The sequence below is a fragment of the Nothobranchius furzeri genome, chromosome 15 (assembly GCF_043380555.1).
Source record: "Nothobranchius furzeri strain GRZ-AD chromosome 15, NfurGRZ-RIMD1, whole genome shotgun sequence".
NCBI classification, from domain to species: domain Eukaryota; kingdom Metazoa; phylum Chordata; class Actinopteri; order Cyprinodontiformes; family Nothobranchiidae; genus Nothobranchius; species Nothobranchius furzeri.
Window position 1 is genome coordinate 50,899,459 of NC_091755.1, and position 25,282 is coordinate 50,924,740.

The 25,282-nt window shown below is 39.7% G+C and overlaps 1 protein-coding gene across 2 annotated transcripts in view; it reads right to left on the minus strand.

Moving 5' to 3' along the window:
- Window positions 1-16,069: 16,069 nt before the first annotated feature.
- chchd6a (coiled-coil-helix-coiled-coil-helix domain containing 6a) overlaps window positions 16,070-25,282 on the minus strand; it is a 96,532-nt gene continuing 87,319 nt past the window's right edge. For both annotated transcript variants that reach the window (XM_015968591.3, XM_070544979.1), the window contains one exon: window positions 16,070-16,658. In XM_015968591.3, coding sequence (XP_015824077.3) covers window positions 16,635-16,658 — 24 coding nt within the window. In that variant the 3' untranslated portion in view covers window positions 16,070-16,634. The remainder of the gene's footprint in view (window positions 16,659-25,282) is intronic.

Consider the following 25,282-nt stretch of genomic DNA (forward strand, 5'->3'; position numbering starts at 1 on the left):
TGTTAGCCAATCAGAGGCAAGATGTCCAAACCTCAGGAAATATGACTCCAAATCCTGTTGTCTGACGCTACTTTCTGCTCTGGCTGACTTCTCCATGCTGAAACAGGTGAAGTGAATCATCCCCCCCCCCCCCCCCCAGTACAACTCTCAAGGCATTCATTCCTAATATAGACCACTGCAAGTGTATAAAAGTATGAGTAAAGGACCTCTTTAAATATGTAAAGATAAATGTTTGGTTAGAGCAAACCAATCCTCAAACCAAGCTTTTATTTTGAAGTCAACTTTAAGCTTCTGAACTCTTTTTTTAAGCATTTTGGATGCAAGTGTGTCAGTAAAATGTCTCCACATACAGATCAAACAAAAAAAAAAAGTCCAGCTAAAAGGACTCCGAACTGCCTTTGTTGAAGATCTCACAAATATTCGTGTTTTTGGGACAAATTTTTGACATTAAGGCGTGCACACAAAGACCCAAAGTTAAATCAATACCAGTCATCACTGCCGGTAAAAAAAACAGGTACTGTCTGAGAAAGAAATATTGTTTTTCCTCCTAGTGTTGCGTCAGGTGCTTTTCTCCTAATCAAGGGACTCGGGGACCATCGGGGGAGGAAAACCAGACACCCTGACATGCTTCATTAAATAGGTTTTGATTTGAACCTGTGAACATGGACATAAAAAATGCAGTGTTGTGTTATAATTGGGTAAATAATGACATGTCTAGGAGGCAGTTTGAGGGAGAACAAGACTGGCTGCTAACAAATAAATAGCAGTTTTAGCTACTGGCTACATATTAAAAATAGATTTACTTTTCTCCAGTAAGCGGTCCTTTATTTTATTTCAAACAAACTTTGCAATCGCAATACTATTTTGTTGGGGGTTTCCTATTAGAAATATTGTTTTTAGACTGTAGCAGTAGTCATTTAGTTTATCAACAAAGATCATTTTTGGCTTTATGATTCACCTTAGTGAAGCTACTGACGTCCAGTCAACTAAATACTTAAAGTGACAGTGTGTATTTTTCCTGGCGATAGGGGGCAGTAGATACCTGAATTGTTGCAAGCAAGCTGTTTTTGTGTTGGAGTAAGACCGTACCAATGGATGCCCATTAGGGTCAAAAAGCTCTGGGAAGTGCAACCTTCAGCAAAATGACAAGCACATCAGGCTCCATTTCATCAGAGGCAACGAGTGAAGAGGTAAATGTGTAAAACAGTGTTTAAGAATGATGAAAGTTTTGGAACCGTTTGTTACAAATCAGTAATGCATTTTGTCCTGAAGGGCTTCCGTAGATGAAAACATGGCATTGTCCTGAGACTGAGACCCACCCCCATGTATTTTAGACCAGATTTTTATGGATATATGTTAAGAAGCTGCCAATATTTTTCAACAACCGGGCATCATTTCATTCATTTTCAACAACTGTTTGATGGATATTTCCAGAGATTAATGATAAAAATTAAACATTGTCCTTTTAAGCAGACTAACAAGTCATGAGTTAAAGGCATTCATTCAAAAAATACCTCACAGCCGTGTTTTTTATCTAGACTTAGGTAGTTGTCTACCTTTTGGTGATTTGTTTGTGTTTTACTTCAGAGACTAAAGAACTGACATCGGATAAATAACTGAATTATTAGAATTTCGACCAATCCACAAGGCATCCTTACCAGATGCATGAGGATCCCCGCATCCATCCACCCGCCACACGTTCAATTATGTTAAGACTGTCTGAATATGTGCTTTTAGGATTCAGGTGTTTTTCCTGCCAGCCAGCCAGGGCAGGGTGAGGCGCCTGATTTTCTCCCTCATCCCCCCTTGTCACCCGTTTCTTTGTCAACATATGGGGGCGCTGTAGTGCCTGCATGCCCACAGTCAGCCTGTTCCTGTTCATGTGTTTCATGTGCTGCACGTCTGCTTTGGGAAAGGTTGCACTGAAACAACGTGTTGTTGTACCGGGATGCCAGTTCATTGACACATAAAATGATTCTGATTCTGAGGTGTCATAACAGGAATACCAGAGCCTCATCCTGGAGGCATGGTTGACCCCTTCTTTCCACGTGAAAGTGTCGCGAAATGACCGTGAAGCTAACTACGCTGCAATTAGCCGCTGTTAAAGTGGGTGAGTTCCTTTCCACTGTCAGCAAACCGTAACGTCTTGGACTCACCCCTACTGCTACGTTTCGAGGCTACATTTTACGTGCAACGCTTCCAAAACATATCAAACTCCGCAGTTCATATCGCGATAAACAGGAAGTCAAACACAAAAGCAGTGCACAACATAGGGAAACTTTCAAAATAAAAGTCACATGCAGGTAAACATAGGTCATTTCCTGTTAAAAACCTCGTAGTCAATGTACATAGCACAGAAAATAAACCACAGACATGCAGCTGTCTTTCTTTCTTGTTGCTTATTATTGTGTGTGGATCTTTGAACTCATGCCTGGTGTTGCAATACTCCAGTAATTTTATGACCAGCTGCGTTGAACGCTTTCGCTCCCGTTTCACATCGGAATTGCTCCCGGTTGGGAATGCATTCACGGCTGGTGGAAAGGGGAGTGTGAAAGACTCACCTGTTTGCTGGTCTGGCCTTTATGGGCTCGGACCGGGCTGAAGCAGAACAAGCTGGCCCTCGAGGACCAAGACTGCCCACCCCTTCTCTATAGTGTCACCTTTGCACAATACTGTGAAGCCACTTGCTAATATGGCCATGTTGGTGTTAGAAAACACAAGTGTCAACATCAAGTGACACCCTAAAGCTGACCACATCTCTCTGGTCATCAATACTACTGAGTGGTTTTTGATTCTCCCCCCTCGGACAGATCTAACAGCTCTGCAGAGCTGCAGCAGAATTATCGAACCGCGTCCGAACCTTGGGGAGAGAGATTCACGAGGATAAAGTGCATGCAGTCGTGATCAGCTGTCCCCGCTGCATGCAGGGTTACAGATTCACAGCATGAGCCTCTCTCACAGAAACACTGCACAAGTCAAGGATTTGGAGTCGCAGGCTGAGACACATAATGATGAAAATCTCTGTTATGCATTGAGCATTTGTTTGTGCTCATAATGGGGTCCAAACGCATGGAGTCTATCACTTGGGTTACCTCGAAACTTGTTATTGGAAGCATCATAAAGCATCAAAACAAATAACAGAGGAATTCCTGAGGCATATCTGCAGGGCAGGAGGAATAACACCTCTGGTTCAGTCTGATAACGTCTCTGCTGAATGTGAGAGCTACTTATGTAGACACCCATCTTCTATTGATCTGGCAGTAATCCGTGTGTCACAGAGCATGAGTAAAGGCGTGGGGAACCATTCAGTTGGTGTATAAGTGAAGTCCATCTAAGCCGAGCGCTCAGTCAATTACTGATAAATGCATGAAAGTCTGGATTTATTTCATTTTAAAGCTGTGAGTGTGACTTGTTTCTGAAATAATTTTGTTTGTTGGATGCTTTAAAATAATCATAACATCCCCTGCATTCAGATCAGAGTAATTAAAACATATTAATTACGACCAATAAGATGTGATGATTCCATATAAATATGAAATATTAATCTGACTGATCTTTGAAGAAGAAGAAGAAGATTTTAGGGTTCTTTGCTTCTTCAGGGACCATAAACACACTTCGTATTATTTCAGAAAGAGTCAGTTTATAGTTCATAAAATGAAGTTAATTATTTTTCCTAAACTAATAACTTATACCATGACAAGATATGAATAATGAGATGTGGAGTGGTGGATGTGAGGTGTTGTGATGGAAGCTAGATGTTGTAGCAACTGTTCTTTGTATCTGAGAGAAATTGTGAAATCTGGGTGTAAAAGAATTAGTTGTTTGTTCTAAACTAGAGAGTTGTTTATTAAAAACAGCAACCCTTGGTGTGGAGGTTTTCATTTGATCCGGGGGGTCGATGGTCACTGCCGGTGGAGTGAACTTCTGATATCAGGAACCCGTAGACGGTTCCATATGACCCGTCCGGTCTGAGATCCCTCGAGGTGAAGGCCGAAAGCTGGAATGCTTATTTGCATCTAAGGTTGATGTTGGCTTGGCGCTTAGAGAGCTGGTTGTCTGGTGTCAGCCGCAGCGTTGCAGAGAGGCTTTGATTTAAGGTCAAAGGAGAAGATGGTTTCATCCATCCATCCATCCATCCATGGTGCCTATCTCCAGCGGTCAACGGGCAATCAGGCAGGGTGCACCCTGGACAGCGAGCCAGTCCATCGTAGGAAGATGATTCCAAAAATGCTTCTTTCCCAAATTGGCCGGTTCGAGGGTCAGCGAGAAACTGAATTACTCGGGAAGTAATTCTTGTTATTTTAAACTACTTTGTTATGATTTCTGGCCAATTTTGGCAAATCAGGATTTTACACATTTCTGAGTATTTACCAACATCACTCAGAAAGCCACGCCTTCCTTCAGATACAAAGATGTTTTTAACCTTAACATGTATCTTATTGTAATGTGTATGAGTGTAAACCATGATTAACTTGTTAAATCAAACACACACTGATTTGTGATATAAATGGATCATTGTAAGAACAATATTCATTTCAAATTCATTCATTTAAGCACAGATTATTAAAACATTTGATTTAAACATCTTGTTCATTCATCACATATGATTATTGTAAGCTTATGAGTTGTAAAAGTCATGAAGTCCTCACTTATTCAGATTGAAGAAAGTGGACGTCTGACTTTCATGAAGAGTGTGTAGGACCTTGGGAGATGTCTGGATGTTTTGTCTTCTGTATGTAAACACTCAGTGAACAGAACCTTCTGGGTTTGGAAGGCCAAACAAAAAGTGGATTTATTTCTGTAGACGAAAGGTTATTACATTGGTCAATCTATAGGTGAAAAGTGACCCTTTTGGACGTCACAAAGGGTATCGACGCCAACCTGAATATATGCTGCACGAAGAGCACATCAGTCATTGTTAAGGGTTTATAGTTTATTTTGAGGTTTTGATTTTTAATTTTACATTATGGACGAGGGAACTCTTGTCTAGCCCGGAGTGACATCCTTCAAAAATTGGCATACACAACATAAAATGTGTCGTAATAACGCAAACATAACAAAAACCTGTAGCTCCAACAATTATTTGATGGAAAATAATCACAAATTTTTATGTAATACACCAAAGTGCAACATCTATGATGATGTAAAAAAAAGTTAGCAATACACCAACAATCTGAGTTGGGACTAGCTCTCAGCTCTTTAGTCTGGGTCACCGGGTCGCTCCAGCAGACGCGTAATGATCACGTAATGTCCGCTAAGCTAAGTAAGCAGCTAATACCTGCCGTTACAGTAGCCCGCCGGCTGCACAGTGGCACATTTTGGATATGTGCCAGAATTGTAGTATTAGATCCATCTGAAAAAAATGTTAGCTATTTTTTACACGCTACGCTTTCAGAACGTTTCAAACTCCGCGGTTAACATCGGCTCAGACAGGAAGTCAAACACGAGATCAGTGTAAAACATCAAGCAACTATCAAAATAAAAGACATGCCTATTTCCAGTTGCTTAAATAGGACAAACGTGCATCATTAGGCGTGTTTCTACTATTGGAATGGCCTGGTAAAGTCACCAAGTGGGACTTGTGGTAAACTCATGCTGGTTGGTTGTAACTCAGGAAATGATGCAGACTTTACCAAACAATCTGCATTTGTAGAACTGAAAGAGTTACTAACATTATTTACCCGGTTTTAAATTCACCATTTCTACAATCCCACCAATGCAAGATGCAGCAGAAATTCCCTCACAACAACATCATTCACGGCGCTTTGTTGTTTCACAGAGCACTGTAAAAAAACGACGCTTCTCCTGGTCATTGAACACTGATTTTCCATCCCAGAGCAGCTCTCCCGGTCTACCTGTGACACCTCCATATGGTAAATGGCCTAAAAGAGAATTAAACCCAGCGTGCTTGATTGTATGTGTAAAAGACTCAAATTGGTTTACAAAACTAATTTTGTTTCTTTTTCAAGTAAAATCAAAGCAAATAATTAATAAAAAAAACAACATGAGAAGAGTCCAGTTATATAAACTTCTCTCTGAGTTGTCTAATCTGTGAGTTTAAACTAGTCTGATGGCTCGGGGGTGGGAACTTTTACACCTGCAGATTGGTTGAGAGGACTGGACTGCTCCATCTCTGGACAGGACATGAACGAGGCGTTTGTGGGGTCACCCACAGGCCGACGGCTTGCACATATGATGTAAATGTATATGATGGAGGAAGGAAGAGTCTTTGATCTCTTCAGATATCTGCTGCAGGGTCAAATGATCCAATATGGTGCCGCTTCCCCATCAGACAGCCAAGCAGCTACTTGGCAGGCTTTTGATGTTTTTCTTAATGAAACGTGGGGATGATGGAGGATAGAAGGAGCATTGCTTTACTATATCTCAAAGAACACCATCTCCACACATGAATCTACAAAGTGTGTAATGAATTCACATCTCTTCTCTGGTGAATTGTTTTTATGTGGAGGAGTTAGATGAAAGTGATGTTAGTTGTAGTAAACCTCCTCTCTCTGATGGCATTGGTGAGTTTTCCCCTCTTGCTGTTAAAGTTCCAAATAATTTATTGAAAAGTTTTTGGGATTTTGATGTAAACTTCATGCTAAAAGCTAAATGCGTCATTTATCTGCAGCGGACCTCATTTCCTCAGCTCAGCAACCAGATTCCAGCCCCTTTTCTGTGTGAAGTGTAAAAACTAGGATAGTAACAATACATCATTACATTAATTTTATGGTCATCGATCCAAAATGCAAAACATGCTAAAAGTTATTTATTAAATGCAGTTTTATTTTGAAAATAGCTTTATTTTGAAGTTCTGCTCTCAAACCGTTTTCCACCTGTTTCTGCTCATCACCAAACGCTAGTGACAAGATGGTGAGCAGTGACATGATTGTGTTCAGTCAGTTGTAATCCTGTTTCATGTCAGATCCTAAATTGAATCGGTGACTGAATTGAAGATATTAGCAAATATTTAAAGGATTGCTGAAGTTAAACCAGCAATATTCGCCACTAGCATGAACACACGCATATGTTAATATGAAAACATAAATATTTTTTTTTACAGGAAATTACATGTTTTATGTCCAGTCTGACATTTCAGTTTTTTTTCTAAATCTGAAGTTGTTTCAATTAAAAAAAAAAGTGTAATTTGATAATTCAGTTCCACCTTTCTGCTGCCTGTGACTAGCGTTGGGTACCGAATTCGGTACTTTTTAAGGTACCGACCGAAGTCCACAGTACCGACTGAGCACTGATTCACGTCATTTGAAACGGTGCCTCGTTTCGGTACCCGTCCTTCATAACAAGAACTTGCCAAGACAGCTGCGTATGCGCAAGAGCGTTACGTCGTCGGTCCCTGCGAGCCAGTTGTAAACAGAGCAGCATGGTAGAAAGAACGCACGCTAAAGCTTGGGTCCACTTCACTAAATGTGATGGGTAACTGGGTGATGATGAAACCAGCGACAACGATCTAAGTGAGACATCCTCATCTTAATCTGCTCCGGTAGGTAAATAAAATGTTTAAGATAACGTTAGCTTGAGATGTTAGCTTCCGTTCCGCTAATGGTGTGTTCGCTTTCTCCTCGGAACTCCGAATTTCCGACTAGAAGAACATGAACGTGCTCTTAAGTTTGGCTTCACTTTACTAAATGTGACGGGTGATTCCCATCATCTAAAACCATTCCGACTTGTTTAGAGCAAAGATAACCAGACATCTCACCTTTCATCCAATGAGCTTCCTCAATTCAGAAAGAAAAGCTCAGAGTTCTGAGAATTTGAGTAGTAATGGGTGCTCCATTAACGCAGTCTTATACTTCCGAATTACCCCTACCGTCCTCCTTTCTGAGCATTGTTGGTTTTGTTTGTCTGGTTTACACGTGAGTGGCCGAAAGTGTGATTTGTGAGTGGAAGCAACAACAATCAAGTCCATGTGTCTTTGTTTGAACCCACTAGCATCCCCACATTCTGGTTGACTACAAACCTAAACTTTTCAGTTATTTCTGTCACAATTATTCTAAAACCAAACAACATTTGTTTCTGCAAAGCTAAGCACGTGCACTCTGCTTGTTGAACATCAAACTGCTAATCAGCTGAGTCCACCGGCAGTTGTTCCACCAACTGTTCTCTCTGTGTAATCTGGATTATTTAAACACATCCTTTAACCCCTCCAGGAAAAAAAATAAACACATCACCGTTTCTTTTGTAAATCACTGAATTTTGACTGTCAGTAGTTGCTGTTCTGAATTAGACCTGTAGGTTGTGAGTCGTGGCCGGTCATACTTCTGTGGTCACGGTTTCACGGACAAACACCAAAGTTCTTTGGCATCTACGGTTTTGTCCAAATGAGATCACGTTTAAAGAGAAAACGGCGTGCATTTACACAATTACAAGAAGTGTTTTTACTGCAAATGAGATAGAGCCTTTACAAAAAAAATCACGACACTGAAAGATTTGTAATCAAAATCCGAGTGTTAGAGATGTTGGGTATTAAGTGTTTTTGTACTTTAAACCCTCTCGCGTTTTTGGGTGACTGATTATGTAAAAACAACAAACATCTTTCACTCTGCTTTTCAAGGAGAAGGCTTTGTTTGTCAGACTCTAAGACTGCTGAAAGCCGATTGTAACTGATTATTCTGTCTGATATGAAGCAACCATCACGGAGTAATTCCACCTTAGACCTGCAGCGTACCAGGAACAAACACTGACAGGGGCTCTAACGAATCAAGATCTACAGATCTAAGACCTATTTCACTACAATCCTCTTTGTAGTAGGTGAACTGACGAGCTCCTGTTCAAGCTTTCCCACAAATGTTGTTTATGTTCAAATTAAAGCCTCTGGCGTAATTCCGACAGTTGTTTGAACACTTTTCTTAGTGGAGATCATTTTAATTAGTTGATTCCCTGAAATGGACTTGGCATTTCAGGGTCAAAGAGACACATTGTTGGACGGCTTTATCCAATCAGAAACTGGCTCTGGCGTCAATTTGGGGTCATTGTTTTGGTGGGGAACCCATCTTTGTCCAAGTCTAAATCATCTATTCAGGTGGATGTTGAAGGCTGTCTTACTTTATGATTCCAACCACTGAATGCAATGTGCGGCTACCGCATCATGACACCACCACCACCATGCATGGTGCTTGTGTTCTCAAAAGTAAGAATCTCAATTTGACACTTTCATAGAAACTTCCTATCAATGTGGTCAAACAGCCCCTCTGCCCTCCTTTTGCACTGCTGCTGCTGCATCCTCTGTTCCTGCCATTCAGCCCTTCAGCACCACGGGCAGCTCCTACATGACTCTTTACCCAGCCAAGTTCAACTTCAGCACCTTGGAGAGAGACCTGCCAAGCAGGTTGACAGCAGTTGGGCAAAACTCATCCTAACCTGAGAATATTTATGCCCTGTCTTGATTCAAGGGACAAAGAATCAGTCTGTGGCCTCAGTAGTTGGAAGTAGGCACAGAAACAGTCGTTCTCAGTAGTGGGGCAATTAAAAGCCCATAGGGGTGTATTTGCAAGAATCAATTAATCTATCCATCCATCCATCTATCCATCTATTTATCTATCTATCTGTAAATAAATAACCAACAAACACCAAATCCTACTTAAACCATTGATCACAACATGAAATATCTCTATTTTTCTGTGCATCGATATTTTCTCACACCCTAACATGATTGACGTCGTGGTGAGTGGATCTAAACCATATCACATGTGCACGTTTCTTAGCATGTTAAAGAGCTGATGGAAACGCTGAAGGGGCGTGTGCTGCTCAGACTCAATTACACTCAACAAGCCCAGAGAAACGTCTCATCTGTTTTACACTGCAGCCGCTTTACTGTAGGAACCCTTTGTTCCTGAGAGAGAATAATGACAATGGGCAGATAAAGGCAAGTCGCCACGTTTAACAGCATTAAGCCATTCAGCAGTGGATGAATTAAAGAAAGAGAAAAAGAGGATAAGAAAAGGATGAGAGGGGAAAGAAAATGACAGCAAGGCTCAGAGAGAAGAGGAAGTCAGCGAGAAATCAGAGGATTAATCCGGGCTACTACAGAGGGATTAAATCATTTTCTCCCCGAACGTCTGCCCGCTCTCAGAGACAACTGAGGTTAAGCAGACTGTTCTCTTCCCACTTCATTTTGCTGCCGCTCTCTCATCCACACAATCACATTTTCTACTCTTTTTAATGGCATTAGAGGGGGGGGGGGGGGGGGTAATCCGGTAGGCCTCCATGACGTACGCACGAACAGATTCAGACAGCAGAGCTGAACAGATGGAGTGTTACGCTAATAGATGTCAATGTTTCTGATAATCTGATGTAGGGGAGCGATAGCAAAACACTCATTGATTTCCCCTGTGGTTAGTGCATAAATGTGTGTGTGTGTGTGTGTGTGTGTGTGTGTGTGTGTGTGTGTGTGTGTGTGTGTGTGTGTGTGTGTGTGTGTGTGTGTGTGTGTGTGTGTGTGTGTGTGTGTGTGTGTGTGTGTGTGTGTGTGTGTGCGTGTGTGTGTGTGTGTGTGTGTGTGAATAGACGTATTGCCTCATGGAAGAGAGAACCCACGATCGTCTTGCATCAAAATCAAATTCTAACAAATTTGTTACATTTGAAACTAACCCAGAACTTTTCTGCCTCATGAGGCTAAACAGTTGTGCGCACATTTATTTGAACTTTTTACAAGTGCTCATTCCTTTCATGGTGAAAAAAAAGCAAAGCATTAGCTGGAACCTCATTGAAATTAATTGTTAATATTTTTCTTAACATTTGAGTGAGTTTGTGCTTTTTTTTTTGCCAAAAGTGTCAAATTTGTTCACAATTTATCCACATTTTTTACTTTTAGCCAAATTCTGAATGCCGGTTACTCCAAAGCCCTCCCTATGTCCTTTCACATGGACTCATGAGAGTTAAAGCCTCAATTTGTAAAAATATTCTTATTCTATGTATACAGAAATGTAAAACAGCTAATAGAAACATTTACAATAGACTTTGGTGAGAAATATTAATGAAAAAGGACAAGTTTGTGAACAGATATGCCTTTAGAGTGATAAAGGAATACAACAATTACGACCCAATGGAAAAAGTGGCTATACAATTTTAGGGCACAGTCATTTTTAGTGAGAGATGACATTAAAAATGTCCTGTTGGTTTTAAATTTAAAGGAAAATACAATTTCTTCTCTAAACCTGCAAGATCACTGTGAGGTAAAGTGTGAACCATCCAGACACCAGATTTTATTAAAAATGGGACTTCATTTGCACAAAAAGTTAATTTTTGTGGGATAAAAAGCAATAAGTAACACAATGAGCCACAGCCCCATGGGAGAGGTGTTATAAAGCATAAGCTTTCATAGGTGAGGGGGGAAAAGCCCAAAAGACTCCTGCTTAACCACCACAGAATCAGCGAGGGCAAAGAGAAAAAAATGGACACTGAAACGAAGACCAGAAAGTACCGTTATGGATATAATTTGAACTCCTGATTAGTTTAATAAAAGAGAAAAATTAGAAAATATTTTTATTATTATTTAAATACACTTTAAATTGGTTGACTTATTGAATTTTGACCACATTTGCTAAATAAATCTCCAGTTGACCCGATACATCGACATAGTTCTACTTGCTGACACCAATTTAAACAGGTACCAAAAAACTCCTACCTCATGTAAAAATAAAGAAAAACAAAATCACTTTAGGTTACTAACATCACATATCATGCAAATGTATACTTAAAAAATATCCATGCAAATTTAGGTTAGGCCAGTTGGGACGAAAACAAACAAAAAAAATAAATTAAATACACACACACACACACACATATATCTATATATATATATATATATATATATATATATATATATATATATACACACATACACACACATATATATATATATATATATACACAAACACACACACACACACACACACACATATATATATATATATATATATATATATATATATATATATACACACACACACACACACATATATATATATATATATATATATATATATATATACACACACACACACACACACATATATAATTATTACATACATACACATATGTATATACATACAGTTTTACTTTACCACAGATCTGTCATATTTTGACACTTTGAGTCAGAGAATAGCTGAAGCATGAGATGTATACGTGTGCTTGGTGTGTAAGCGTGTTACCAAAAGTGTAAAAACTTAAAGATCAATTCCAATTTTACATTTCAATGCCAATTTCAACAGATATTGAACATCTCTAATTTAGACTAGGGTAGACCGCCATATCAGTCGGGCGATATATCGGCCCAATATTTAACATTTTGTATTTGTCCATGACCTTTACATTTCTGCATCAGTTTTGGCAAAGGAAAAGCCAATATCGGTCAACTTCTAATTTAAACAATTTGGTCTTTTGGGGGGGTCGTTGTTTACATTAACAACTTAAATGACAACAAGCTCATTTAACAACTAAAAACAGAGCTCTGCCTGTCTATCAGAGTTTGAAACCTTCAGCTGCCTCACCAAGATTCTCTTGTAGCTGCAGATAAGAGATTTTTGCTGCAACCTTCGCCTAGTTAAACAAGTAATGACAGGCGTGGGTGTTAACCCACATGCAACTCTCTGAAAGGTTCAAGCCGACACCTGAATGCTCCTCTTTCTTGTCTGTATTCTCCGCGCAGCCCCAACCCCGGGCCTCCTCCTGGATCCCCTCGCCTGGTGCCCCCTCCTTCGCCGAGCTGCAGTGGTAATTGGGTATGGCATGGGATCAACAGGGAGAGAGCGAGGACGCATTTGAATGCGTTGACTGTCGTCTTCCACGCTCTTCTTTTCAAACCGGCTGCCTCGCAGCTCCCAGCCTGTGCTCACTGCTGTTACCGTAGCAACATCTGCGTGACCGCATCCCCCTCTCTGCATCCTCCACCTTTTGTGGCGTTTCTTTTATTAACATTGGACGCAAGTGCCCAAATCAACGTGTGTGTGTGTGTGTGTGCGTGCGCGTGTGTGTGTGTGTGTGAGGTGCACACAGCAGACGACTGCCAGCCCAGCTCTCTGCTCCAAGTCAATTACCACAACCTCGCTGTGGATTTTAAAGCTACAACTTAAAATAAAAATCACCTTGAGCGGAGAAAATGTAGGCACTCCAGCCCAACTTGCTGCGTTAAGCCAATCAAACACATTATTGCACACCTGGGTGCATCTTATTTTTGCTCAAAGTGGACACATCTCCAGCTCCATGAGTCACACAGCAGCCACTAATCAGTCCATAACGTTCTTTCATCAAAGCTCTCCTTCAGTGGAAACATCTGAATGACTGTATTTAAACATTTTCTTTTCATTAAAATCCACTGAGACTGAAGGACAAGTTCACTCCAATTATCACATTTTATTTTGTGCCGGCTAAGGTCGAGGACTCGGCTGCTTTTCAAATGGAGTTTTTCATTTCAAACCAGCGTCATGACAGCTTTTTGCATGGCTGCACTATGAGTTCAGGTTTATGTTAACTTCTTTGGTTCGCGGGCGTTATATGATGAACTTCTTTTTTTGTAAATTTAAGATTATTTCACAGAAATGTAGATTTTTCCCCCCTGAAACTTGTTTTATTTTCTAACCCATTTTCACTTCCACATGAGCTTTTAGACTTGGAAAATAACAGAACCTAACAAACAATTTCTGTAAAAACTCTTCTCTTTATCTCACAAACAATAACATATTACAATGTTAAATCAATGTGCTGAAGTCCACAGAGCTTTTTTCTTTAACCCCCAGAGACCCACGGTTGTAATATTACATCAGATTTAAGTCTACAAAAAAAACCCTTCCCCATTTTTTCTTTTTAACACCACATTTACATTGCTAATAGGTCCTATTGTTCAGTTCTGCAACACTATTGGCTGTTAAAATGTGTAAATAGGCCCGTTTATCTGGCCTCCTAGAACAACATGTGAAAGGTTAAAAAAGATTTTGCAGTTGTTTTCTAAATTTGGGTTTCTGGGGGTTAATATCACAATTTGTTTTCTAAAATAGCAAGAATTTTGCAAATTTCCTTAAGAAAAATATGAACGTGGCATTACCTGTGTTGTTACAACAAAGCTTCGTAATCGATGTTTCGGGAATGAAAAAACACATTTACAGTAATCTTTGAATTTCTTTCCTGCAAAACTCAATAAACAGTTAAAAATCCGTCTATCACTGACCCTGGACTACATGCACGACTTCCAATGAATCATCTCTGTGTGCGAACGCAATCGGAACCAGTGCAGGAAAGATATTTGCAGCTACTTCATCAGGATGATCTTCTGCTCCTCTGGTTTATCTCCCATGATGACAAACACAACATTTATCTATCTGGTTAAATCTTCTTTTATGTATTCATCCTGCGTGTTTCTTCTGATTGCATTATTTGGTTCTTTTTTTAATTTGTAAACGGAGAAGGAAGTGACACCACAATTAGTGGCTAGCTCTGAAGAAGACCACCGGTCAAAATTGTCAGCAAAACAAGGTAAAATAGCCTTTTCTTGTGTTAAAAAAGAACCAAATATTGCTATTTGGTTAAAATGCTGAAAACTGACCAAATAAAAAACAAGAGCAAGGAACATAATGATGAATGTAATCCAAATTGTGAATTAGCCACCCCTCTACCCACAAGCAGAAGTTTAAGCATTCCTTAAAGCCATGTCCTTAAGCTCTCCTTTGTAGCTTGTCAGCCTGATTTAAATCCACACAAAGCAGTTTCTTGATTCTCTGTCCAACTGGATGAAAGCGGAATTACAACTGTTGTAAACAACCCTGCTGCAGCCTGCTGCAGCTAATGCTAACAACGCGCTAACACTAACATGAGCCAACTAATACTAAATAAGCCACGAAGTAAAAAGATCCACATGCTCTTTGTTTCACCTCCAATGACATTTCTCTCTTACTTTTACTTCCAGACTACAACATGATGCTAAAAAAATGCAAACTACTTTTTTTCTTCTTCTTCGTGCTTTAAATTACTGGTCGGCGAACTGAAATTCAAATATATATTGTGTTTTCATGAATATTGTTTAGTATCTGTTGTGTTATTTTTATTATGTGTTTTTTTTTTGAATGAAATAAAGATAATAATAATAAAAAAAAGCTAACTGCTAGCCTTTATTTTAGCTATTGGCACAAACAGCTAAGAGCCATAAAGCAGGTAGAGCTCCACCCGTCCCACAAAACTGAGTTGACCTGTATTGGAATGTTTACTATGTGAAGTGCCTTGAGATGACTCTTGTCGTGATTTGTCAGTATAAATAAACTTGATTTGAATTGAATTGAGTGTAAAAGGTAACAATGTGTAGTCTTTACTGTTGATATTTACTGTCTCTGTAAATATCAACCAAAATGTTGTTGAAAACTTATTAAATGATGCCCAGTTGTTGAAAACTATTGGCGGCTTCATAACATATAACCATAAAAATCTGGTCTAAAAAACATGGAAGTGGGTATGTCTCTGGGCGACGCCATTTTAGACGCCACGTTTCCTTCTACGGAGCCCATGAGGACAAAACACATTTACTGATTTGTAAGAAACGGTTACAAAATGTCTCTATTCATAAACGTTGTTGTTTCACGTGTTTACCTCTTCACTCAGTGCCTGTGACGAAAGGGAGTCTGATGTGCATGTCATTGTGCTGGTGTTAGCATTCCCGGGGCTTTTTGACCCTAATGGGCAACCGTTGGTAAACTCTTACTGCAACACAAAAATACCGCTTGCATGCAATGATTTAGGTACTATTGCCCCCTATCGCTAGGAAAAACACACACACTGTCACTTTAAGTGTGGTTTCGGGTCAGTAGAGTGCTGTCCAATATGAAGTTGGTAAAGTTTATACCTAAAATATCACTGAAACCCACTTTTAAAGGAATAGCTTAAAAGTGTTAAACCTCATTAGTGTTGCTTTGGCAAGTTTATAAATGACTTTAGGTTTAGCAGGCTGACCCAAGGAGCACATTTCATTCTCCTATGTCTCCAACATGTGACTTATTAGAATGAGATAAAGAGACATTGCAAACAATTTAGTTGTTATTTGTGAAGAACTAAGAACACTACAGTAGCATTGAATATGAATGGTTTATTAAAATCATACAGTCACAGGTTTGACAACTGAGAGTCTCAGCCAGGATTACCTGAGCTTGTTCTTATGCAAGTGAAATAATACAAAACTATAAAACTCAAAATAAATAGAAATTGTTTTGTTTCTCTTTTAGTAAGCAATCAAAAAAATGGTTCCAGTACAACTCTTTTAGCACAATTTAGTTTCCTTCTTTTTATTCCTCAAAAGCAGCAGGGGTTTGGACGTGAACTGAGTCTTACATTTGGCAGAGAGATGAGCGTCCTTGAACGCATCTCCACGTTTCAGATTTATGAGACTGAATAACAATGCCTCAGAGCATGAACCAGATGTTCGCACCTTTTTTTAAATAGCTTCCCCGCAAAACATAGCTTTAACAAAACACTGCAGATATATGCATATTGTTATTTATGTCATTAAAAAAAAAACAAGGCATGCTAACAGCAAACCAACTCTCCCAGTATTCAAGAAAAGGACATAGCACACGCTACTTTTACTGTCTAAAGAAACATCTTCATCACACAAGGGTTTTCCCATTGCACCCCCCTCTTCATCCATGGTTGACCAACAGGTTCTAGAAGGAAAAACAACAAGGAAAAATAATAGAAAATTAGACTATTTGCAACCTCACAACACATTCTGATCTTTGAGATGCTCTTAAGAGCAGGGACTGTGCCTTTTCTGTCCACACTTTTTCACTGTTAACAGGCAACATCTGAAAGGTCAGATTTGGTAATAATAGGGATTATCTCGGTAATGGAGAGACGAAAACCTATTGACCTGTGTTAAATCACTACTCCAGAGGGTTTTCAGACTGCATTGTATTAAATCACACAACAGGGGTGTGTGCACCAACACAAAACTTTCTTTTCCAAACTAATAAGTAATGATGATTACCAGTATATTTAGGTTAAGAAAACTCAACTCAACTCTCCTCCGCTTTAGCGTAATAGTTACAATCTGTGGAAAATGGATAAAAGCAGGTAACACTTTACAACAAGGGTTCCTTTACTAACGTTACTTAGTGTATTACTCAACATTCATAAACAAAGGATCCCTTTATTAACGTTACACATATTGTTAACTATTGAGAGTCCTTAAGGGCTGGGGGGGGGGGGGGTAATTAGCTTAGTAATACATTACTCAGTATTAACTTTTTATTAAGCAGTCATTAATATTTTATTTAATAGTTTATTAATGCTTAATAATGCACTAAATATTGTTCATAAAGGGACCTTCATTGTAAAGTGTTAACAATAAATAATTAGAACAGCCATCACATTGTCAATCACTCTCAAGCACAAAGGCGGAGGACAATCAAACTGACTGAGGAGATAACTAAACCATTTGGTGAGAGTTGTGACACCATGGCAACAACTTCGGACGACTATGGAGAAAGCTTAAAATAGAAGGTAAAACAATAACGTATAACTGGTGAGAAGATCAAAACAAAGAGAGATAATGAGGAGGGTGTTGATGTCTATAAATATACAAAGGAAGTGTGAGCTTTGATTAGAAACAATACCTGATGGTTTCTAGATATCACAGCATTGCTAAGGTAGGGGAGAGTTACCGCTGGCAACTACAAACAAAAAATAATAGAGACATACAAATAATTGTGATGCTAACAGAAGATTTATGCCTCACTTCAAATGATCCATGCAAGGATATGAAGATGAACGTGGGCCAGAAAATGGAGGAAAAGTCAAGGTTAAGTAAAAATGCCAAGAAAACTGCTAATTCCAGATATCTTTTGAAATGTTGATTAAAAAAAATATAGAGAATACACAGAATACACGTTAAAAATACATCTTCAAAATTTCAGGCTTTGACACTTTCCAAATCACAATGGAACTCATTTTTAGCCAAATCTACTTGATTTTTGCCATCAGTTCCTTCTTGGTAAAGGTTTTCTCCTCGACCTTTTTAGACCCCCTGACCTTTGGATATCCACACACTGTAGCCCGTAGGATCGCAGTCCAGGAACGCAGGAATCAAAACTTCTGAATGTTGTGTTCTTGGCTTGTATAGGATGTTTTTCTCGCCGGAATGCGATGCAAAGGTGATGCAGGAAACGAATAACTTTCAAGGAAAAATCAATAAAAACGGTGATAAATCTACCACTAATTCTGTAAAGTAAAACCTGTCGGAACAAACCAAACACAAAGATATGAAATGGAAATATGAAATGAAATGGAAATTTTCTGGTAATAATTCAAAAGTAAGCGCAACACGTTACTCCTCTTTCTGAAGACAAACAACTAATGCACTGATAATCTCAAGGGGAACTTCTTTTGGTCAATCTTGTGTGTTTGAAGTTGAGTTTTGGTTATTAGAAAAATATTACAGCTACTTAAAATAAAAAAACACACAGAAACACTTTCCTTAGACAAATCCCTGTAGCAAATATGAATGTGCTAGAAACGTATGTTTGATATTAATCATGTATATGTTTGTACTTTGATCCATGTTTGTGTAACCTCTTGCATATTTTACACTGCATTATGACACATAAACTCACATACATTTCTAATTTCATGTGTTCTTCAGAGGGCAAACACGAGACTGTCCTTCGAGCCGAGTATTTTACCTTGAGTGAAGTGCGCACAAAGACATAAATATTAATTGTGTAAATGTGTTTTTATTAAATTGTGCATCATTGATGTTTGTGTGCACCTGAATTAATTCAGTATGAGAGATTAAAACAGGAACCACACTACTTGTTATTGGTACAACACATGGTCCTTACCTGTTGGAGGCATTTTAGGCAAAATTGGTTCTACAAAGCAATGTGTTTGACATTTTTATAAATATTTAAATAAGTGATATATTGAGGTACCATTATCCTTTTGGTTCAAGCATTACCTTTTACTTTGCTTTATAATGAATTATTAATGGATAATTACTTTGCAGCTCCTTATCATGAAATCTAATCATCCCCAGAAGGTTTTGTAAAGTCACTTTCTATTTTAAATGAAAACAAAAGAGGTCATAGAGACTTATATGAAGCTGGTAAAGATAGAGATGGTCTATAATGTACATAGCCTCGATGCACATAAAGATAAACCAGGCGACTTTGCCATCTGTTGTTGAAAACAAAAGCTAAGACATCCCATTTACATGCACTGCCATATTGAAATTCTGGAGCAAGAGTCTGGGCACCAGAGTCTTTCACCAACTTGCCTGCACTACAGGAGTCCTGTAACATTTCTGGGAGCAGGAAAGTCAACAAGGACAATAAACTGGCTCAGTCTTCTTCACCATTGTGTCTCCATACAAAATGTTTAGTCAGTGAGAGATGCACAGAGCACTTCACTCTCAGACTGCAGGTTTACTGGTGGTGCGTAGAATATCTAACAATAGGATGGGAGGCAGATCTTTTAGCTATTAGGCTCCTCTATTGTGGAACCAGCTCCCAGTTTTAGTCCATGAGGCAGACACCTTGTCTACTTTTAAGACTAGTCTTACAACATTCTTATTTGACAGGGCCTATGGTTAAAATCGGAGGTTAGCCCAGATCTGGATGAGTGGGGGAGTAGAGGGAGGTGGAGTGTACAGTGGAGAATACAGTCGGTAAAGATGGCTCTCCCTTACCCTGCCTCCAACATGCCGCCATCTAAAAGGCTAAGTTATCCAGAGTTATCTCTGTAGTTATGCTGCTGTAGACTTAGACTGCTGGAAGACATGCTGACCACTTTCCACACTCGACTACTTTCTTCTACCACTTCTCTATAATTACGTTATTTCCTGCTATTTCAGCTGTTAACTTTACTTTCTCTCTAAGTGTTTCTCTCCTCGGAAGAAGCCACAGTGGCGTTCTGCTGAACTGTGGTGGCCTCATGAAGGGGGCCATTGGCTTGCACACTGCTGTTAACCACTTAACATTCTCTCTCTCCTGAATTAATTATAGATCCACTAAGATAAAGACAATAAAGTTTATCTCTTACTAAATAGAATATTTACAATGTAGCCATAGAAATACTACTTGGTAAATATGTTGCGTGTGTGTGTGAGTGTATGGGTGTTGGGATGTGTGTGTGTGTGTGTGTGTGTGTGTGTGTCTGCTCTGTCTTCTCCATCCACAGTGAGTCGTGGAGGATGGCTGCTTATACTGAGCCAGGATCCTCTGGAGGTTTCTTCCTGTTAAAAGGGAGTTTTCCTCTCCACTGTCGCTACATGCTTGCTTAGAATGAGGATTGCTGTAAAGACTCTGACACTAGTCAGCGACTCAATGCAAGCTGCTGGGCTCCTTATATAGGAAACTTTTTACTGATTGGCTTAATGAACTGACCTGTACTGGAATGTTTATTTTGTGAATTGCCTTGTCGTGATTTGGCGCTTTATAAATAAACTGAATTGAATTGATGACACTGATCTTAAAGACATCCACGGACATTACGATTAGTTTAAAAAGTGGCATTATTTATTCAGAAGAAGCACAGTTTTTAACAGCGCTATTTGGGAGACCTCAGACTGCCAAGAATTGATGCATTGAGTGATTTCTGATGCATATTTTCTTTTTGGCACTGAGAATTTAGACAGCTTCGCCAAAGCTGCTTATACTCTTTTTCTTCCATTCTGCTTCACCAGCAGCTCTTCCAGTTGTTTTGCCCACCAGTCTGCCTCCCGTTCCTGCTCACCTGCGTTGGTCCTTTTGCAACCATCACTATTTCACAACAGTTATGGTTTGAAGTAGCTAAATGAAAACACTGCTTTCACTACCAACTTATAATGTCTTTGGCATTTTGGTTTTCAATCTTGGAAAAAAATCCAAAAATAAGTATCTGGAATGATATCTACTGGTCAATTTATCATGTGAAAGTTTTAGTGCAATCTATTAGCAGGCAATTATATTCTTGTTTTTTATTAGTAAAGAAGTAAAAAAAAATTGCTATTTTTTCATCTTGAATTTTATTTATTTTTTAATCATAGAATAAGGAAGTACATCTAGCTTGCACCTTTGACATTTTGTATCGGCGTGTTTCTATTGTAGAAAGTCACACGCTGGATGTTTAACTGCAAATATTAATATTATTTTTATCCTAAACAATTTTAAAGAGTGCCATCTTGACCAGACAGTACCATTAAAACAAATTATGGAGGAAAATAAAAGTTTAAATATTACTGTAGACTTAAATCCTCCTAAACCAACAGCTGGTCTGATGGTTCATCTGGTATCTGAAACCTGCATTAAGGTAGCACCATGTAAATCACCTACAGGCATGATAATGGACTCCCCACTAGAATGAATATCACTCCCGAGTTAAAGTAGCAACTGGCTTTGGAAAGTTGCTGAGGTTAGATCATACTGCCCTCCAAATACTGTATCAGTTTGCGTCTGGACTTTAACAATAAACCCATTTTCATTTCATGCAGCTCTGGCCAGCAGATCAGCAAGACTGAGTGATAGAACTTTAGAGGAGAGAAGTGGGACAGAGACCGATCACCGTAGGAGATAGAAAGAGAAAAACAAATAACCAAGAAGCAGTGAGGAAAGGCAGGGGAGCAGAAGAAGTCAGCCTGCTCCCCATTTTGCAGAATCCAGCTCGGGAGCCTTGACTCAATTGGAAATCCATTTTATCTGATGACTGGCAGGCAATTGGAACGCCCAGGTGATAGGCTGAGGCGCTGCGGTTGATAGACCTGACCACTCCACACTGCTAAGGGATGGAGCACAGAGTGCAGGATAGCACGCACTACAAAAAACGGCTTCACTAACAAAGTTAACTTCAAGCTACAACTATTAGCCGGCTAAAACTCTGCTAAAAGGGGAGAACATTGATGAGTAGAAAGCAAAAACAGAAATACCTACAAAAATGTTTTGACACACATAGTAATTCATACAACGCCGCTTTCAAGTCAAACATCCTCTAAAGTTCCACATGAGTGTGAACTTGTCAGCATAGCTTCAAGTGCAAATAATGCACTGATGTTTATTTATTTACAAAAAGGCCACAAAAGAAAGCAAAAATTGATCTCTGGGAGAAATGGGCATGAGTTGGAGTGTAATCACAAAGGAAAAACACTTGAAATCATAAAGCCAAAAGAAGCAGACAGACGGAGAGATAGGCTGACAACGGGACACAAAAGAGGCTGGTAGAAATGGATTGTTTCGATAATGTTGTGGCTGTTTGAAGACGACAAAAGCCAGTGAAAAATCCACCTAAAAGCCCTGCTGCAGTCCTCTCTTATCCCAGCCGGTGGTCTTGGTTCCATACTTCCTCCTAAGCATGTGCAGGAAGGTGGGGGTGGTAAAATGCTGATGAGACTGTGGGTGTGGGGTGCACCCAGTGCAACAAAACTGGTGCGTCAATTGCTTGTATGGCTGAGGTGGCTTTCAGTGCAACACATTGGAACTCTGTGTTGGATTATTATCGGGACCCCGACTGGAAATGCAGGGGGGGGGGGGGGGGGGGGGGCTGGTGGCGCGAGCCCAAAGATTGTTGGCACTCAAAGGTCGAGGTACACCGAGCGAGGGGCATAAATGCTGGGGAAAATGCCTCCCTCAGAGGGCAGTTGTTTGTGTTCTCAATTCTGCCCCCCTCCTTACATATCCATGAGCCCCCCCCCTCCATTTTTCCACAAATCGTCTGAGGGCCGCCAGGGGCCACAGTGCTGATGAAAAAGGAAACAGAGGCTACATTTTGACTTGATGTGCAGTTTGATCACACAGCAAACAACAACAAAAGACGGGAAAAAGGGAATACAGAGTACGCAGAAAGAAACGACTGTCATGTTTTTCTAAAGGGAACAACAGTTCAAAGTGTATATGTGACAAAGAAGCAAGCAATTTTATCCTCAATGCTGAACAAAAATGTATGAAAAAAACGAAGATCCAAACAAACAGAAAATCAGTCGGCAGGCACGCCGGTAACGTCTTGATTCTCAGAACTAAAGCAGTTTTATTTACACATGCTTTAAAGACCAGGTTCACTCGTTTTGTCAACGCATTTTAAGTGGTTTCCAGTATAAATAAATGTGAATCTATCTCTGTGGGGGGACGCTCTCACACTCCTGATTCACAAAGTAAACCTTAGCTAGAAAAGCGTAAGATGGAAAACAGCAAGATATGGAACCTTATTTCTTAAAATCCAAACATCTCGCCTTTGATTGTCCAACAGCAACACAACTCTATCACTGACTGTTTGCTTTGCACCATTTATTCTTCACAGATAGTTCTGCCATGTTGTGTAGTTGCTAATGCTAATGGTTAGACCCTACTAGCGGAGACACGCTCTGCTGTTTTCTAGATGTTTAATAAACAAAAGCCTTCTCCGTTGTGAGCCAAAATGGGCGGGTCCATTAATGCTAATTTTAAATGCGACTTCTAATGTGAGAAAAGTCAAAATCCCATCTGTCTGAAATAGTTCCAACCATCATGATATAAAGGGACCATCTCAAACTAGGAATAAAAATGTTTTTGACTACATTTCAGATTACATTAGGGGCAGCAGTAGCTCAGGTGGTAGAGCGGGTTGCCACTTGATCAGAGAGTCATGGGTTCAATTCCAGCTCCGGCCAGGGGTATTCTGCTGTTGTGTCCTTGGGCAAGACACTTCACCCAACTTGACTGTGTTGTTGGTGGTCAGAGGGTCCGGCGGCACCAAATGGCAGCCTCGCCTCTGTCCGACCGACCCAGGCCGGCTGTGTCTACAAAGTAGATTACCATCACTAGCAGTGTGTGAATGTAAGAGTGCATGAAAGCATCTTTGAGCGTCCTAAACAAGCGCTATATAAGTTCAATGATTATTATTATTATTAGTGACACTTTCTTCCATCCGTCCACTGTCTATACCAGCTTGTCCATGCAGGGTCGTGGGGGGCTAACGCCCATCTCCAGCAGTCTTTGGGTAAGCAGGCGGGGTACACCCTGGGCACGTTGCCAGTCCATTGCAGGGCGACACAGAGACACACAGGACAAACAACCCCGCACGCACGCACACACACATACACGCCTAAGGACAATTTAGAGAAACCAATTAACCTGAAAGTCATGTTTTGGGACTGTACCCGCCGGGATTTTAACCACGGACCTTCTTGCTGCAAGTCAGTAACGCTAACCACTGCCCCACTGTGCAACCACTAACATTTTAACATGCTGTAGTAATAATAATTTATAAAAAAGACAAAAACTAAATGTTTCAACACCTGATGGAGGCTTTTCCTTAACCTGATTGGGGCTACGGAGGCACGGCAGTGAAACAAGTACTAATGACTGGAATTTGGAGAATTACATGTATAATATACACTTTTTAAAAAGTACTTTTTTCTATATTAAAAACATTCTTTAGGTATGCTGTGCAGTTGTTTTTGATGCTTGGTTTAAACAGAGTGACAAGTTTTTATGAATCTTGTAAAAATGAGACGAAAAAGTGAAAAAGTGAAAAATAAATACTAAAATGTGTAGATTTGTCATTATGTTGGAGTTTTGGACAGCTAGACTGAAAAATACAGTCCACAGAACACACAATACCAGACAAATTTGGGGCAAAGAGAGAAAGGGATTGCTGATAATGACACTTTGTGGAGATTGGTTGTGATCGGCTGTGTGGTGATCAATGCCAGCTTGAAAGGAGGCAACAATGATGGTTTATGATTGAGGGAGCAGCTAGCAACAGTATGAAAATAAAATCAATACGCCAACTGTGGAGAAGGAGGAGAAAAATGAAGAAAGCGGACAAAAGAAGGAGAGGGGTGTACGAAGAGAAAACAAACAGGAGACATGACAGAATAAAACAAGAAAGATAAAAAAAAGTGGAGAAGATGGAGAAAAGAATAAAAACGAGTTTCAGACAGAGGAAGATAAAAAGGTGGTGCAATAAAGGAAGTACAAGCAGAGGAAAACACTGACAGATGAAGGAGTGTTCTTTAAAGACAGATAAAAAGGAGGTGTATGCAAAAGCCAACGTTTGAATAAACACTGATCAAAACCACGAGCAAATTCTGAACTAACTACGAGTACGCCGATGTAATTCATCAATAATTCGCTATTGTATCAAAAAGTTCAATTTCTACTAAATGTCAACAGACAACTAACTCAGTAAAAACAAATGTACAAAATACAACAAAATACCAAACCGGGTAAAAAAAATGGGCACCTTCCCATTTTCTTATCCTTTGCTTTGTCGTAAACGCCGTTTGGCTTCCAGCAATATCCATTCTGGTTCAAGTAAAAACGTGCAGAAATCCACCGTGGCT